The following is a 19,039-nucleotide window of genomic DNA, read 5'->3' as shown; positions in this document are numbered from 1 at the left end:
CCCAGAATGACACTTTTAGGGAATGCATATGTTAATTTTGTCATATGACCAGCTTGACATCTGCTAAACCTGTATCACATTTCTCACAAACACACATTGTTTGATGCCAAAGTACTTTGTAGCATGCACTCAGCATCCATGTCATATATTTGGCCTTTCATGTCTGTTCGGTACATAAAAGGAGGACATCAAAATGCAATACTCTGTGTAACTCTGATGAGTGCTGGAAGACAAAACTGACGTTGTCCTGCAAACCATCATGAAAGCCTCTTGGAGTGTAGCAGGAAGACTTGTGGGCAAGTTTAAAAAAGATGTCAGGTGTCATATTTCATAAAGTTCAATTTTTTGGCATCAAAACAGGAAACAAGGTCATGAAATGATTTGTCTCCTTGGCCTTCATCATGACAAAGTCATCCCCAGGGACTGGGTTGCTCCCTGGATGGTGCACTGCAGCCTGGAAATGGTCTCCTGCATCATCTCCATGGTAACGCCATCTGTCCCATTCCTCATCATGTTTGACACGGTGGAGAAAGTTTCAGTGGTGTGCATTCCGTAAAGCACAGTTCTGCAAAAACGAAAATAGGAGAGAAAATTGAAATTATTTTCCATAAAATTTTTTGTTTTGTTTTGAGTTTTATGCTGAGGACAAAGTGTTAGGTGGATAACTATTAAACAAGACTTTTAATTCAATATAATAACAAGTTGGTCGGATATTCTGCTTGATTAGCTCTTTGTAGATGTTACACCCTAACCCTCATTACGATCCACCTCCTTACCCCATTCCATCGGATCCTGTGTCCATGAAAGAGCGCTCCAGGTACATAAGACGGCTGTTCACCATTGCCATGGTTACAGGGGAGCTGATGGAGTCTGAACCGATTACACCTTGAAAGTCCTGCACAGCTGACATGAAATCTGATGCGGCTGACCTCAGCATGGCTGTGGAAAATGTAATTCAGAAAGAGATGAAAATAATGATGATGGTGGTGATGATAAAGAAGATGATGATGATGATGAAGGTGATGATGATGATAATGGTGATGGTGGTGATGATGATGGTGATGGTGATGGTGATGATGATGATGATGACGATGATGATGGAGAATATGATGAAGACAATAATGGCAATAAAGATGACTTTCTCACAAAAGTTTCTTGTCAAAGGAAGCAAATTGCATGCTCACAAAAGTTTCTCGTCAAAGGAAGCAAATTGCATGCTGAGAAGTGAACACATATAACCTTCCATTATATGTTGATTAAAACTTTTCACTAAAAGAATAACTTGTGTTCTAAAATCAAGTAATTCTCTCTGTCTTACACTAATGTGACATGTAGTATAGAATAACTACAACATTATAAAACCTTCTAACTTTTTGATGTGCTTTGTTACAATATTTCACATGCCTAACTTTATTTCAAAATAATAAGAAAAGTATTTTGGATTTTCTTTTGATTTTATTTAAATGAAATGTAGACATACCAGAAGGATCTGTTTTCCTACAATACTGTATTGCCATGTATTTCACAGAGTTTTTGTTCTTCTGAATTTCAAGAGTCATAGGCTATTCACAAATTGAACAAGCAAAAATACTACTACATTACTGTTCCCAACATGAATGCGACAGGCACATGTACATTTCTCTGTTTGTTATTGTACTCCATATCTACAAATTTTAGCACTCAAAAGATTGTTGGGAAGTCCCAATTTGCAAAAAAAAATGCTTGCTAAATATGTGGGGTAAACAGTACGTTATGGTGTCATCACATTTGTTCCTGCTTTCTTCAAGGACTTAGGGTTAGGGTCATGGTTGTAACAGGGGGATAGGTTGAGTTTGATGTGAGGATTGGGATTAGGGTTAGGGTTATGTTTGTGAGGAGAATTTATGTTTGGCTTAACATTCAGATACTTCATGGGAACAATTGTCGCAGGAGCAAATGTCATGGAACCACAGTACATACCTTATACTAGAGAGGATGATGACAATGCAATTACCATAGATAGTAACAACAGGCAATAAGCAATCAGAAGTATTTCACATAAATTATCTACAAATGAAACCACTCACTCATTCCCATGTTGTCGGAGGGCATCATGTCGCCGAGCACCGCATCGAGGTTGTCCACGTAGGTCATGACCGTGTCCGCCATGACGCCCGCATTCAGGCCCAACACCTCGTCGTCCGCCAGGGAGAGGACCATATGGAGACCTAGCTGGGTGGATACCATGCTCTGAATCCTAGCCCCGTCCGGAGTTGGGACAGTCTGCAGGCAAAACATAAACACGCCCATTTTCTTTTTTCTCCAAAGTCAGTGCCCCTTGCATCTTGATGCAAACTATAACAATCAATACAATGCTACCAGACACATTTTATCTTCTTATATGGGAAACACTGGATTCAATCTCATACATCAATTTCTTTGTAATCGCTGTGCACACATCGATTATCTCTCCTACTGCACTCTTCCTGTACAGCTACAAAAGCTAGTGACATTTGCAAATTTATCATCTTTTTCAATTTCATTTTCTTAATTTTGTGGGTTTTTTTTATTTCTCTTGTCAAAGAGCTGTATCATGTCCATATATGCTTTACCTCATTATTCTTTGATTTTTAATTCCCAGGTAATGTTTCTCACAAATATACCATCATTGTTACCATCATTATCATCGCTACCATCATCATCATCGCTGACATCATCATCATCATCATCATCATCATCATCATCATCATCATCATCATCATCATCATCATCATCATCATCATCATCATCATCATCATCATCATCATGCCCAACTGTCATTCATACATTGGGCCGAATGCATAAAACAAGCAATTGCTTGTAAGCAATTGCTTCAAGCAAAAGCACAAGCTCGTCTAGCAAAAGGTCTAGCTCAAGCAATTGCTTAAATCTATATGCATAAACTTTTGCTCATGCTATTACCTTTTGCTTGTCCCGCACAAGCAATTGCTTGCGTTTTCAACAAAAGGGACTTCACGCCTGTGCGAATACAAGAACAAAGGCGAGTGTGACAGCATGTATTTGAAAGGGCATGTGTGTGAGGAAACATTTCCTGACATCGCAGAAGAGCTATGAAATGCACATACAAACACATACACACACATCTATACACACACACGTATTACTGGCTGATTCCCATCACTGCGGCTTATAGTAGCCCGGATCTGCCAGATCTCACGCGGAGAGAGGTCTCCTTGCTCTCCACCGAAGTCAGACATCCTGATTTTCATCACATTTTGCGTGCTAACCACTGGACATTCCCAGTGTTGAAATGAAAAAGTGTCTTACACTACTCAAGAGTAATTTCTTGTAGATTTATACCACTCCTTCATAAGTGTGGTCTTTCTTTCATGAATATGAAAATGATTAAAAAAAGGGAACGTTCCGGTTTAGCAAAAGCTCAAGCTCATTTTACAGAGCTTGGAAAATCGTAAGCAATTGCTAGCAAGAACTAGCAAAAGGTAAGTTTTATGCATACATTTTTAAGCAAATGCTTGGTCTCTAAGCAATTGCTTGAGGGCAGCAAGCAATTGCTTGTGCTTGCTAGCAAAAGCTTCTGCTTGCAAGCAATTGCTTGTTTTTATGCATACGGATTCGAGTAAAAGGCTAGCACAAGCAATTGCTAGCGTTTATGCATTCGGCCCAATATCTACGCCACCAGTCTAAAACAAGCCAATGATGCTATTGCTAACCTCTAATTAACAAACTTAACAATGAAGTCAAACCGATGTAGTCTTTCTTACTGGGCTGTCGATGAAATTGCTCTCGGCTATCTGTATCTGTGCCGATGGTACACCGATCATGTGTGAGAAAGCGACGTGATCACCTGACCCGTCCAGCACACCGAGGTTGACCATGGAGGCAAGCCCAATCTGTGGTGAGGATCATAAAATTACATGTGACTCACAAATCAGGATGGAACATTATTATCTTCATTGTCCTGTAAGCATCGTACCTACATTTGAATTTTTCTACATACCAGTATACATACGCAAACTGCCTGTTGTTTAATAATCAGCTCCCCAAAGCCCCCAAGGAAGCCCAATACTGCAAATGCAATCAAATCTGCAGAATTTTCTTTCAAATCTTTCACGTAATACATTCTTGATACTTTTGACAAATGCTATCATCATTATTTTGTATCTATTGATAATGTTTAAGAATCATATTTCTTAATTGTTTTTGCTTATATTTCTTGCTGAAACAATACTATGGTGTATAAATACACAGGCCCTGTGGGATAGCAGTTTTGCTTGGAGCTGAATGTGGCCACCGTAATTGCTTTTTAAAGAAGACATAAACAAAGTAATACAATTTATACATTGGCACAAAGGTTTGTCTCAAGATAATAGGTATTTCTCATTCTGGGTATAGTTTTGTAATTGCTTCAACACAATTCAACTCAGAAACCCTTTTTTCTACTGAAGTCAGAATGCAATGACTTGTTTTGAGTTTGTTTTGTTTGAGTTTGTTTGTTTGTTTGAGTTTGTTTTGAGTTGTTTTGACTTGTTTTGAAGTACCATTTCATTAAAATTCTAAATAAATATGCAGTCTTACTGTATGAAAAACACTACTTAAGCATTGATTAAAGCAGTTTTTTGAGACAGACTCAGGTGTATGTTGTCTGACTCACATTCAATGCTTTGCTATTCTACTTCTATTGGGTACCCCTTCCATCATTTTTCGGTAAAATCGACAATTTGGAGCACTTCAAAGCCTCACTCAAGACTTGCATTATTCACTAGGCATTCAATTGCTAACTCTCTTGGAGGTGTCTGGTTATGAATGCTTTTTAAACAGATATATGGCACCATACAAATGCTGATAATCATCATCATCATTATCATATCATCATCGTCATCATCGTCATCATCTTCATCATCATCATCATCATCATCATCATAATCATCTTCATCTTCATCATCATCATCATCATCATCATCATCATCATCATCATTGTCTTCATCATCTTCACCATCGCCATCACCATCATCAAAATAATACCAAGAACCTGTCAACTTAAATGATAACTACATGTACCAAACTCATGATGGTTCTCACCTGCTCTGCAGCATCCATGACCATTCCCTGGAGGAGGGGGGATGACTGAGTGGCTATCATTGACCCATCCGTCCCTCCTCCAAGATTGATGTATGCCACTGACCGATCTGCCAAGACCATTCGGTTTTCCTTGGAATAAAAAGGGAAAAAATAGACTTGACAAAAAACAAATCATACCAGAACCAAGTCATATCTTGACTGCCATCAAATTATCAATCCGAAGAGCTTCAAACACTGCTTCAAACAAATTGCTCATGTAAATAGCATACCTGATTAAAATGGGATAATGTCACAAAAACAATTCTTCAAAGGATATATCCTCCACCTGGAATCTACAACAGCCAGAAGGTGACATGACTGAACTTGTCTACATTGATAAATTAATTTTGAACACAATTTCTAGTGTTATATTTATATATTATCAATATAACATTTTAACTAGAAATATGAATTACCACAGGTTATTTAAAAAGAATATAAGAAAGAAAAGGTGATTTCCTGTTTAACCCCTTCATAACCACCATTATATTCTGTTATTGACATTGTACAGAAACTTGTTGCTGACGGGATTCAAAGAGAAATGTTTATCTTCAAATTTGAGCCACTGCGGATGAAATCATAAGGCTACAGACTATAATACCTCGGCCCATTCTGTTGATCCTGAATGGCCAAACTCCGAGCCTTCCCACAGTCCAATCATGACAGTGCGGCGAGGCATCCAGCCGTCCGACATCATCTCGCTCATGACCCTCGCCGCCTCCATCACCGCCGAGGAGGAACCGGAGGCTACCATGGCGGTCATCGTGCTGGTGTAGTGACCGCCCAGTAAGACGTACTGATCTACAGCAGAGCAGGTTATTCAAGCACATTAGCACAAGTGTCACTTATGGTATGCTTCCACTTACACTGTGACATCTTCCATACAGTCTTTGTACAAGGTTGTGTCCCAACTCATTAGGATATCAAAATATTGACCCAAAGAATGAACTTCATCATCTTTACAAGAGACCATATAGTATAATATCTTTAAGCATAGAGGAATATAATATGTAGTTTAAACTTCTCTATCGAGATTACATTCCAGCTCATATATGAAGGATCTGTGATGTAGCTATAGCAAGTGGGTTGACAATCAAAGGCTTGAAGATGCTCACTTCTATCAATGGACACCAGGATATGACACCATTTTCATGGTGACAATATCTTTCTCTATCTCTCTGTCTCTATTCATCTATCTATCTCTTTTTATCCACTTCTCTATCTGTATCTCTCTCTCTCTCTCTCTCTCTATCTATCTATCTATCACTCTCTCCCACTCCATCAATCTCTTTATCTATAGATCTCTCATTTATCTACCACTCTATCTATCCATCTATCTATCTTCCTATCTATATCTATCTATATATCTACATATCAATCTATATTTCTCTATCTATCTAGCTAGCTCTCTATTTCACTATCCATCTCTCTATTACCCAATCTATCTATCACTTTATCACTCTATCTATCTATCTATCTATCTATCTATCTATCTATCTATCTATCTATCTATCTATCTATCTATCTACCTACCTATCTCAAACCCTCATAATTTTTATATGTAATTCCTCTCCTTCTTTGGATGTATAGTTGTACTCCTGTCATTTTTTTCATTTGTGTCACTTCTTAAATTCCATATAATTACATGAAGGAGCATTCTGATACCTGTCAAATTCAAAATATCTTATGAAGGAATTAAATTGAAACATAGCAATGTTTTCCCAATTAACAACATACCTAGTGACATGGAGTCAGAAACATTTTTATCAAGCAACATATTATAATACACACTTTACTCCATATCTCTACAAATTGAATGTTAAATGTTGAAATATCCCTTTAATGGTTTGACACTTGACTGCAGCACTAACACTCTGTTTAAACACAGCCAATGGATTCATGAATTGTCTGTTTTTCTTCAACCTTGTCAAATAAAAATGACAAAACACTATGCAACCTACCAGGCTCTTCTGTTCCTTCCAGAGTAGCTACAACATCAGTAATGGGTTTCTGGATGATGTCATTGTGAACATCAAGTTCCACATACCATGACTGTCTTGCTATAAATGGCAAAAATAAAAAAGATATAACACACTCCATGTCCATTAAAATAGAATAGAATATCATCATGCTTTCATCAATAACTCAGCTGCTAATATTGCATTCCTGTTTACAAAGTCAACATTGCTAAATCAATTCTTAGAGGGATCATATGCTTTTGGTTGAGACTAACTTCAGGTTTTCAGTATTTTTTGATGAGATCATGAGAAACCTCTTACATGATATGAAAGAGCATGTAATTCCAAACGTAACTCAATGTTTATTTGATGAAAATTAGTTTTGAAATGGCCGAGATATCCAAAACAGAGCAATCCTGATAAAAGGTGGGATCCACCTTTTATTATGATCGCTTTGTTTAATTTTTGTTTTTGGATATCTCAGCCATTCCAAACCTGATTTTCATCAAATAAACTTTGAATTCCTCTAACAGAATGGTATGCTCTGTACTATTTCATAAGTGGTTTCTTGGTATCTCGCAAAAAGTGAAAAGCCCCATCCTCATCTCCACAAATACAACACTGTCCCTTTAACTCTTTATGTGTCATGGTGGAAACCCCCTGTGTGCCACGTTATTCTGAGACACGAAGGTAGTCATACTTTGAGAAAGAATTATGTTTTTCCAATTCGTATAACCTCTACAAATTTCTGTTAAGCTGGACATAATAGTGAGCAAAGTTAGAGAGGAATGTCAAACTCTGCTTCCATATAAAATGTATAACAATTCTATTTTCAATTTTTCTTTTGAAATACCAGTTGCTACATTACTGTAAGGCATGACTTTTGCACATAAAATAGTGACAGAAACTTAGAATGTACATGCAAATCTAGTTGGGAACACCGCTTGATAGTCAATCACCACATCGAATGCAAGCCGTATGTGAGAGGAACAAAAGCGCGAGAAACGCTTTGATTGTACCGGGGGATTAGCGATTTATCGATCGGTTCTGGCGGCTTTGTTTGTTGAGCAGAATATGCGAAGTTGGCACGCCGTCGACTGAGCCGGACGTGCGAACGTGGCTCATAAAGAGTTAAATAGCTTGATGCAAGGAAAAGATTTCTTCTTCCTAAACTGATGTCACAAAAAGGATGTCCACTTAGAACTTGTGTGCCATTTGATCCTTTCTGTGACAAGGGTTTTGGACAGTGTGTACAATGTTATGGAGTTTTTGCACCAATCATCACTCGAAGCACACAAAGGGTTAATGGGGAATTTGTGAGGGTATGACATCATAACCTCATCTCATCTCATTTGCATAAATGATTGTGACAAACACTTTGCATGAAACTTCTACTATTATGCTTGCCTACTTTTAACTCAATTTGAAAGAGGAGTTTAACCCTATTCCAACTGGGCTATTTGACACTATTTGACACCCCCCCCCCCCCCCCCCCCCCTTCAGATCTCGGCCGCCGATTGCCGCTAAATTTTGCCTGAACATAGAGCCGGATGTCAACAACAAGATCACATGGTCATACAAAAGAAAAATTTAGATTTTCTATTTTTAGTAAATTAATTATGCAAATTTATGCATGAAATCATATTTTCACCTATAACTCCATTAAAAAGACTGAATGATTGCTAAATTTTTGTGTAAGAGTTCCTAAAGACACATTGAACAATTTTCTTGTAAAAAAATAGCACAATCAAAAACAGTTTCTTTTGTTTTTCATTGTTTTGTTAATTTCTTATGTTTTTCATTGTTTTTTTGACCTTTTGTTTTTCTATTGTTTTTTGGCCAAAATTTGTTGCAGGCACTTTTTCAAGCTTATCTACATTAAAATTGATTAATTTCAATGGTTAAAAGTTGAAATAATCTAATTTATATCAATTTCACCAAAAAACACAATTTGCACTTGATTTGCACACGATATCATGAATTTGAGCTATTTTTGGGTTGACATGCATACGCAAAACATTATGTTGTACCCGGACATCGCAAATTTGGTCTCAAAATATGTGGGAGACTTCAAAGAAAAAAGTCATGAAATGACGCGGCAAAATCTTTGCGCGTTGCGGAATCGCGGTGCGAAATGTCAAGGGGGGGTCAAATTGACCCCCCCCCCCCCCCCCCCAGCTAGAATAGGGTTAATCACTTTATAAAGCTAGATCAAAGTTATGGAGTCACATGATTAAATTATAGATCACATGATCTGGTGGTGACAAAAAGACACATATCTGGTTCTCAGCTGAGAACGAGAAGGGCACTATCGTGTTCTAAGATTTGAGCATAAATAAAAAAAAAGACAAATTTCATGAAATATAAAGCCTATCTAATTAAAAGTGAGTAGATTCATAAGCATTGCTCCAAATATTAGGTAAAACTGCACCCTTGTGGTTTTGATTTTTAATGTTTTCCCGAAGTTAAGATAATTAAAAATTGACACCATAATGTAGAGAAAATCAAGCTCGACAGCATGATACCAATAACTCAATACAACAACAACAACAACAAGAACATTGTGATAATGCCCTTCTGGTTCTAAGCTGATGATATGTGATGTCATGATGTCATAGCAACTTGTCTTACTATCTCCTGCGAGTCCAACATGGTAAGATACATTCAGCCCTCCAATCCAGGCCTCATCAGCTGGAACACCAGTCATATTACTCAACAGCATGCTGGCGGTCTCCATGGAAACCGGCTGCACGGGAATGCTGGGAAGGTTGGCGGAGTCCATGGAGGACCTGTAAATGCCATCTGATACCACAGAGAATGAGGAAATGGGATGGCAGAAGATATACCACTTTTAGACCTACACATCGTTCATATTTCCTGGTTTGGAAACAAAGCATCTAATGATATTTCAGTACATATTAGAAAACAAGATGTCTGAGGGAGGAACTTCCTGTTACAGAACTTCCTTTCCGAGAAAATGAAGACAAAATAATCCTCACTGCAGTAATTAGTCTTCATACAGAACTTTCCATCATGTTCTGTGCTTAATTTTTCCAATTATTAGGCACAGTGACTTTAACATCATGTACTGATCTGAATGTCACATTCACAGAGCACAGTATCAATTTATGATACACCTTAAAAAGATACATATACATGCATATATTTTTCAATAATGATTTAACATGTTGTGTATGAATATTTAGATGAAGCTATCATAATCTCGAAATAATAACATGCAAATAAGCAATGAAACACAATCTTACTTCACTTCTTACAGATACACATATTACATTTCTCAAAAATATGCATTCCTTGCTGATAAAATCTGAAAGGCAATGGACATACTGATCAATATGTAATACTGTAAAATCTGTTATTTTCACAAGGGTTTAATTTTCATGAATTTGCAAATCACCGTTGGGCCATGAATTTAATAAAACACGAAAAAAAAATATCATGAACAGACATTCATTAGTGCACTAACTATAGCTTCTATGTCAAATGGCAAAAACAATATCTCAAGATAATGTCTGTGACCTCCTTATTCGCGTAAACATCTGTAGTGAAAATAACAGTTTTAACAGTTTTGTAATAGACATTTGACTTACCAACTGAAGGACATCCAGGGGTCAGAGGGTCACCCATCATTCCAGACATATCAGGGGTCATGACAGAGGTCATTGGCATCTCAGAGGTCATATCATTGGGGTCAGGATACAGCAGGAGTCCCATAATGCCATGGTTGGCAGCAAGAGTGATCTTGCTCAAAGAGAGAAATGAAAAAGAAAGTAGAGGTTTTTGAGTTTTCTTCAATTTGTCTCTCTTTAACAAATGAAATTTGTAAGATCGCAATGGCTGATCTGTAATTTAACAAACATGTTGGAAAAAAGGAACCATGAGATTCAAACCTGTCATTTTGACTGCTTACCGGGCAGCGACACTACCATCAGCTAAGCTATCCCCAGTTGCCGGCAGTGACATGATGAATTAGCAACAAATACCCAATGAAATTATGAATTTTCACTAATTTTCATGACACAGTTATTGAACAGTTGATATGAATATGCAAACAGTAAACAGATGATTTCATCCCTCATTATTTACCATACAGTGTGTACATAAAATCATGAAATTCCCATTTTTTCTGATCAAACACAATTTTGCCCCTGTTTAAATCTTGATAAATCTGACTGATCATAATGAAGTTATTCAATCAGGAATATCATTATATCTATTCTTTATATATATATATATATATATATTAAAATATTTACATTTTCATATATTTGAATTATCTTTTCATTGTCATTATCATTATCATCATCATTATCTAAGTAGGTTCCATCGTATACAACTTTAGCATTCATTGCCAGATTCCAACTTTCATAGATCGACCACTATGTTCCATATGTTTGCAATATCTTATAATGCTTCCTAGCTGGATATCATGTATAATTTAATTTTGTTATATTTGATAAATTTTTCCTCAAGAAATATGAAAATAAATTGAAATTAAAATTGAAAAATTGAAATTATCACTATCATTATCATTATCTGTGTATCTTAATACAATAATAATTATTAATACATGAAGGTAGAGATACCTGCTCCACAGCACTCATTCCACCCTGCCGGGCTAGACCAATCTTTCCTGAAACATCAACTCCCAGGTCTGCCATAGTAGCATAATCTTCTTCGTTGCCATGGTTAATGTAGATCAAGTCCCCCTGGAGTGAAACCAATGATGAAAAACTATAACACAACAAATCCCTTCTTACGATGATCCACTGGCAAGCACATAGTTGTAGGTCTACCTATATTCCATTAAAAAATGAACCTATATATAGTTTTCATTTCATTTATTTTCAAGCATACTAATGAAATCAGCAGAACAAGCTAAAATGAATAGTTCATTGATTATTACTCATTACTAATTCAAATGCATTATTTACCATTTGCAGATGAAACAAAAACCCCAAACCCAGCTTTAATGCTTCAAAATACATGTAGTTCTGAAATGTGAGTTAGGAATAGAAACAACCAGTGTGAAAAGGTTAATCAGTATAAAGAATGTTAAGTATTGTTAAATATACAAAATGTGAACAATAGTTATAACAAAATTGTCTCCAGACGAAACTGTCTACAATTATGGTTTAGTGATAAATATAGTGATATCTCCTTATGTTTTAGGCTTTATTGCAAAATTTTTATATGGTAGGATGCTGTGTGATACAACTGACATACACATATGCATCACATGTGATAACTCTTTTTTTTAATCACTGCTATGAATGGTAAACAGTACCTTTAATTTCAGTGGATTGATCTGACAACTGACACGTCCTGGACGTGTCGTTGTGATTAACACAACAACAACAACAAAAACAAAACAATAAACTTGAAAATTACCGTCACAGTCCCCGAGGCACTGTATGGCGTATACACTGGCATTGACGATGTGCTTCCTTCGCTGCTCACGATCATTGAGTCCACGTTAGTCCCAGCAAGTATGTTTTCCTGGGGACCCGCAGACAGGCGCATTGAGGAGATCTTGTATTGCGGTCCTGTCGTGGCCCCTCCATAAAAAGTCACCGTCTGTAAGGTGTTTCCTTCGGGGTCCATGGTTTTGAGCATCGTGGGCTGCGACATGTCGGGGTACGACACGAGGGCGCTGTACGTGGACGTTGACACCTTGAAGCCCATGGAGGTGAGCTGATCGACGATCGTTGTGGTCAGGTTGCCCGCGCAAGAGGATCTTCCCATGATGCATTGCTCACTGGTGTGTAGACTGAGACAGAAAAGTTGGATACTAGTTAAAGACTGGTGCCAGTGTGCTTAGAAACACCAAGAGGGGAGAGTGGGGTGAACTGGGACACAGAAGAAGTGGGACACCTCTTATACAGTTTGAACCAATCAGCTTTCAAATCTTATCGCTTGTTAGGCATTTGGCATGAGAGTACATGGATATGGTAACTGCTCCACAACAACAACAACAACAATATTGATTTTTTTGTCACTTTTTTTGTTTAGTTTTTTGCATTCAGTGTGAAGTGCTTTCGGAATTCATTGTACGGCTTTAGCAGGCACTTAGCATGCTATATGTAGGCCCTAGGCCTGTTCCAATAATTTTCATTAAAAGATTTTGCAAAATTAGCTAAATTGTGATGTTAGTCACCATTTTGAATTTTTGGGGGTGCCAGGGTGAACTAAAGGGACAGCATCACTGTCCCATTTCTCTGTATAGTCAAAGTTATGATAAAAATATCAAAGATTTTCTTGTCATTTTCTTTAAATTCTGGATGCTTTTCATGCAAATGTCTCAGATGGACCATAATGGATATATCACATTTTGCAATGAAACTCTTCATTCAAACCTAGCAAAATCAACAACAACAACAACATCACAAAAATAAAGCAAAACAAAACCCCAAAAAGACAGGTGCTAGGGCAGTAGTATACTGGTTAATATCATACTACAATATCACTCCATTTTTTTTCAAACTGCCTCATTATCACATAATAATTAAGGAAGGTCACCACCAATGCATGGTTGTGGTAGCACTTCACACAAATCAAACAAACAAAATAAAAGCCAAGAGAGGAAACACTTCTAGTTTTTTTTTTAAGCATAGCCTGGTATTTCCTTCCGCTTCTCCCTGGCTCATAACTTCCTGACTGTGAGGTGAGAAGAGGAAGAAGCATGTCCTGAAAGAGGGGTTACCAACAAGGTTTGCTGGAGTTATAAACTTCCGAAAAGATTCCACTCGCTGACTGTTTTTTTCTCTAGTCTACTGAGCTGTTTGCAGGAACTTGTGAATAGCTTCCCAAAGAACAAACCCAAAATCATAAAGGCATGTATCAAACAATTTGCAGCACAGTGTACTGCCTGTGGGAACCATGTGCTGAGTTGAGCATCAATATAGACTTTTCACGAGTAGAGGGAAATTATTCAGTTTTTACTTAAAACCAGACATTGGAATACTGAATATATATGATATATTTCTTTCATATATTACACAGCCAAGTTGTTCACTCATTCTTGTGACACATATGCCTTTAAGGGGGCAAATGTATAAAGGTCAGTCACTTTCATGTCAAGGGCTGGAACACACTCCATAAATCATTCATACTATTTAAGTCCTTCTTGTGGTTTATAAAATAATTGTTAACATTGTCCCATCTTATCTCAAAGACTTGATTTCTCTCCGCTTCCCTATACTTCACCCCGATCTTTCCATTTTTCCTCTAGGCTGCAATCATCATATGATCCTCCTACTTGTACCTGTCATGGTTATAGCACATTTTCTGTCATTAATTCTTTGGAACAAACTGCCCTTTCATGTTCAAATTAAACATTCAAAGTGTAGACAAGTTAAAATCAATGCTCAAAACTCATTGATTCAATCAGTTGAAATATTCCTTCTCTCCTTTGCTTATGTGGAGTACATACCACAATAATAGTAATTATATTCCATATCTTTATTCAACTTTCCTATTATGTTGTGTTTCCAATGTGCTTAGAAATGCCCACATTAAGTGCTAAATAAATGACATTTATTATCATTATCACTATTATCATTCATGGTTGCCATGGCAACCTCCCCAAGCTCCAAGAGACCTGATGAGAATGACTTCATAATCACAACTACAATTCTCCATGAGGCAATGTGTTAGTCACATGACTTAGTGGGAAAGCAAGCATGCTCATTGCAGGTGCGATATAACAGTATTTCATAACAACTCTCACCTTTCATACTCGGCTATCTGTTCCTGTGACACCGCCATCACCGCCTCCATGCGCATGGTCTTTCTGGTTTCTGCTGTCATGGCAACCGCCGACCTGCTCATGGCGGAGTGGGTGTAGTACCCCGCAATGAAACCGATAGCGATGGCGATCAGCACACAGGCCATGGAACCCATGATCAGCACTGCCGTGTTGGACGCATCCTTTTGTGCGTAGGCTAAAGTCAAATTTTGAAAAGAAATTTATCACAATAACAGATTCCTCTGGGAACAATAAATCACAAACAAAGTTATGGAGAACTTAGTAGCATGCACATATATAATGCATGAAATTTTTATATGGTAATGATGTCACTCTCCAGAATATTTCCTATTAAACAACGCACAATCTTGACTAAATTTCTTTTCTTTTAACTTAAAATGAAGAAGAAAAACTTGAATCCTCTCCATTTGATTTTCATTGTGTTTGGCGATGATGACCAATATGTAAAACTTTGTAGTTGCTATTAAATCATGGACCAAAATGATGACTTTATGGCATATTTCTTGTACACACACCAATGGGACAGTTGTGCATCTATCACATGAGCACTTCAGCTCACTGCATTATTCTGTGAAAACATACTGTATGTGAAACTTGGATATTCATTGACCTGTTTTTTTTTTTATATATTTCATATATTTCTGATTTTGATGAAATATTTACCATTCTGTGTGTTTCATTTTGCTCTGATTATTAAAAGTCATTGTGAACATGGCATCAATTTGCACTTCAAGATCATTATGCCTAGAGATTTAAATCTGACTTTTGCAAATTGGCAATGTTACATAAATCCCCTGGATTTCAGAAGCAAGAGGACAATCCAGCCACTAAAACCAGGAACTAAAAGTAGCCAGGAACTATCACTGAGTCAGCTTCCTACCATACAGAAGTAGGGGTAATCCCTAGCTCTGATGTGAAGGTCTCAAATTCCTGGCTGACGTTTTTCATTGATAATCATCAACCGGCACTGTGCTTTGTTACTGGATTGCCCTTGCACTGGACTGCAGCCTTCTCCACCATCTGGTACAGATATCTGGAAACTTATTGGCAATGAATAGAGACTACCAAATTCCCCTAAACCCTATTGTGTCACCATGGCCTTCCCATTGGACTGAGGTGCATGCGACACTTGAGAGGACCTGCTAATTGAAAAGAAGATCAAGTTTGGATGGATAACCTTGGTACAGAATGCCGATCAAAAACGTGACAAGCTATGCTACAAGTCTGGGCACAAGGGGGGTTAAAGGGATGGTATGATTTTGGTTGAGATGGGAATTCAGGTTCTAACTTATTGCAAGATGATCAGAAACCACTTCATGAAATACTAAGAGCATGTAATTCTAAAGAGGAATTGAAAGTTTTCTTGATGAAAGTCAATTCTGATATGGCTGAGATATATATAAAAAAGAAGAAAAAAAAAAACAAAATAAAGTGGTCATAATAAAAGCTGGGACCAACTTTTTATAAAGAGCACTTTGTTTGCTTTGTTTTTGGATATCTCAATAATGATTATCATCACTAAAGAAAAAACTTTAAATTCCTCCGAGAATTGTATGTTCTTTAATATTTCATACAAGTGGCTTCTAATTATCTTGAAAAAGGTTAAAACCTGAAACCGCATCTCAACCAAAACTGCACCATCCATTCAACTGACTGAGAATGGCTTTGGCCAATTAGTTTCATCATGCTCCAAAGTAAACAACTCATTTTCACCACAAAGTTGATTGATTGCAGCAAACATCATTCCAAAAGGAAATTGTATTCCCAGACATCAATCAATGTGGTTTTCTCTCTCTGTACACCAAAAAAGGAAGCAAACTTAAGAAGCAAATCATAAATATTCCCCTCACCATGTTATCAGCCCTGGAATTGTTGCTACTGGTTATGAATGGGTTAAGTTCATGTCCATAAAACTTGTGGTTTTTTTGTTTTGTTTTTTTGTCAACTGGCAGGGTCGCATTTATAGCAGTTCCTGTAACACAGTTTCCACAGCTTTACATTGTCTTCCTACAGGGAAGTACTTGAGCCATGTCAGAAGCACAACATGCACCAACAATAAATGAGGTTGTTGTTTTTTCCAGTGCATGTTTGGCTTTATTATATTGGACATGTTTAAATTCCCCATTCCCAATATTTGGAGTGAAGCAATATAAAAATACTCTAAATATGTCATTTCCTTTTTCATTTTCCCCTTGTGATCATGTCATCCCTTGTATCTTCTCACTTGCAGGAGCAAGTTGCTGCTGTGGTCAAATCATGGTTGTATGACTGTGTGTGTGTGTGTGTGTGTGTGTGTGTGTGTGTGTGTGTGTGTGTGTGTGTGTGTGTGTGTGTTTTTAAGTACAGTGTAGTTATCAGTGGTGAAGGCAATATAATGTGTTATCGGCCGTGTGCGGGGAGGGGTAAGTTTTTGTTTGGCATAAAGGTTATAGGATTTTATTAGCACTCATAGCAGTTAGGAGTTTGATGAGTTTTGTTTGAATTTGAATGTGAATTTAGAGCGGTATTAGGGTGCGGGCAGACGCCGCTTTTCTGCATATGGTCCATTACACCCTTGTATGTTTTACGCATCAATCAACATTTGGAAGTCGTTTTCATTAGGAAAGAAGGTGGTATCGCTTCGGGTGTGTTTGTGTGTGGGGTGTATGTGTGTATGTGTGTTGGTGTTTGGTGTTTGGTGTGTATGTGTGTGGAGGTTGTGGTGTTGGTGGTTGTGGGTGTGGGTGTGGGGTAGGTTTCAGTGAAGGGGGGTGGGGATTGGTTGGTGGGGATGGGGATTTGATTTTCAATGAAATGATTTCATTCTAGCTTTGTATAACATATTTTTATTGTTTTTTTATGTATATACCCTTGTGAGTGTGAGTAACATGATTCAGTATAGTCAAAGAATATATGTTTTTTTTTTGTACATGTCAATACTTTCTCGTGAAGAAATGGTCAGTAGGATTGATTTATAATCGAGTTGATATGTTGAAGAGAGATGACTGGCAGTATAAGTAATTGTATAAATGGATTTGTGTTTTGAATGGCATTTATACAGTTTTATGTTCATGGTACACCCAGAATGGGTTGATTTATGAATGATTTGAATGAAATCAATAAAATATCATTGAAAAACAAAAAAGTGTGTGTATGTGTGTGTGTGTGTGTGTGTGTGTTGGTAAAACTGTCAAACCAAAAAGTGTCTGATAAATATGAAAATTGCCATTGCCTACTGCTCTCCTGTCCACGGCCAAAAATTAAATGAACCTAAAGACACTGTTTAAACTGTCATCCCACACACACACACACACACACACACAAACATACACACTTTAATGATTATTCTTTCATTGAATCTTATTTAGTTCGATATCAGCATCATATTTACAATGAAACAAATGCAAGGCAGCTACATGTATGTAGTATTATACTCACCTGTGCTGCCTAATCACATATAGTATGCAGAGAAAGATTTCATAAAAATGCAGATTCATATAAACAAACGAAACAAAACAAACACATATGCACACACACACACACACACACACACACACACAAATAGTATACAGACATACAGAAAGTATTTGAGGCAGTTGGTCACACACCTGAGGATTTTTGTCTCTCATATTCCTTGCGCCCATTTCCTGTCCCATCACTGATGGAAGTCTCCTCCGTCTCCAGACCCGCCCCATCTCCGCCAGCGTTGGCCTGTCGGAGGTCGTTCTGGAGCATGAGCGATATCTCGTCTCTCACGGCAGCATGCTCCGGTGAAGACATCTTTGGCAGTTCTGGTTCCTCTCAGAATTAGATTTCAGTTCACCTTTGTCTGTCTTTATTTGTTCAGTGTTGGCACCCAGTCTGTGCACCAATGTATCACGCCATCAAATCACAGCATGCAGCCGTCAATAAATGACAGTCTGAATTCAGTTTCAAATCCTCAAAAGTTGAAGCACCGCCGTGAAGTTTGACTAAAATCAAGAATGGAAGAAAAAGAGAAAGACAATGGTATGAATGATCAGATTGGAATACAGTTTAATAAAAAGAATATTTGAAATCATCTTTACTCGTGTATTTTCTCATTGTATTGTTATCATATAGGAATAATTGTTGTAAAGCGCATGGAGACTTCAGTGTAACATGCACTACATATCAAGCATTATGTATTATATTATTATTATCATTACTATTATAC

At 37.3% G+C, this 19,039-nt stretch overlaps 1 protein-coding gene across 1 annotated transcript; it reads right to left on the bottom strand.

Annotated features, from left to right (window-relative positions):
- Positions 1-352: 352 nt before the first annotated feature.
- LOC139727594 (N-acetylated-alpha-linked acidic dipeptidase 2-like) lies at positions 353-18,811 on the bottom strand. The gene is made up of 13 exons (XM_071638575.1): positions 18,453-18,811; positions 14,827-15,040; positions 12,489-12,867; positions 11,684-11,806; positions 10,688-10,838; positions 9,708-9,878; positions 7,080-7,178; positions 5,720-5,919; positions 5,080-5,208; positions 3,762-3,890; positions 2,067-2,262; positions 777-939; positions 353-565 (listed from the first exon to the last, which is right to left on the bottom strand). The coding sequence occupies exons 1-13, from the start codon at positions 18,622-18,624 to the stop codon at positions 400-402; spliced, it is 2,292 nt and encodes a 763-aa protein (XP_071494676.1). The 5' UTR covers positions 18,625-18,811; the 3' UTR covers positions 353-399.
- Positions 18,812-19,039: the final 228 nt, after the last annotated feature.

This window comes from Diadema antillarum, unplaced genomic scaffold (genome assembly GCF_040938485.1).
Source record: "Diadema antillarum isolate AM-2024a unplaced genomic scaffold, OU_Dant_1.0 seq00000136_RagTag, whole genome shotgun sequence".
Taxonomy (NCBI): Eukaryota; Metazoa; Echinodermata; class Echinoidea; order Diadematoida; family Diadematidae; genus Diadema; species Diadema antillarum.
This window is presented reverse-complemented; position numbering and strand designations above follow the sequence as displayed.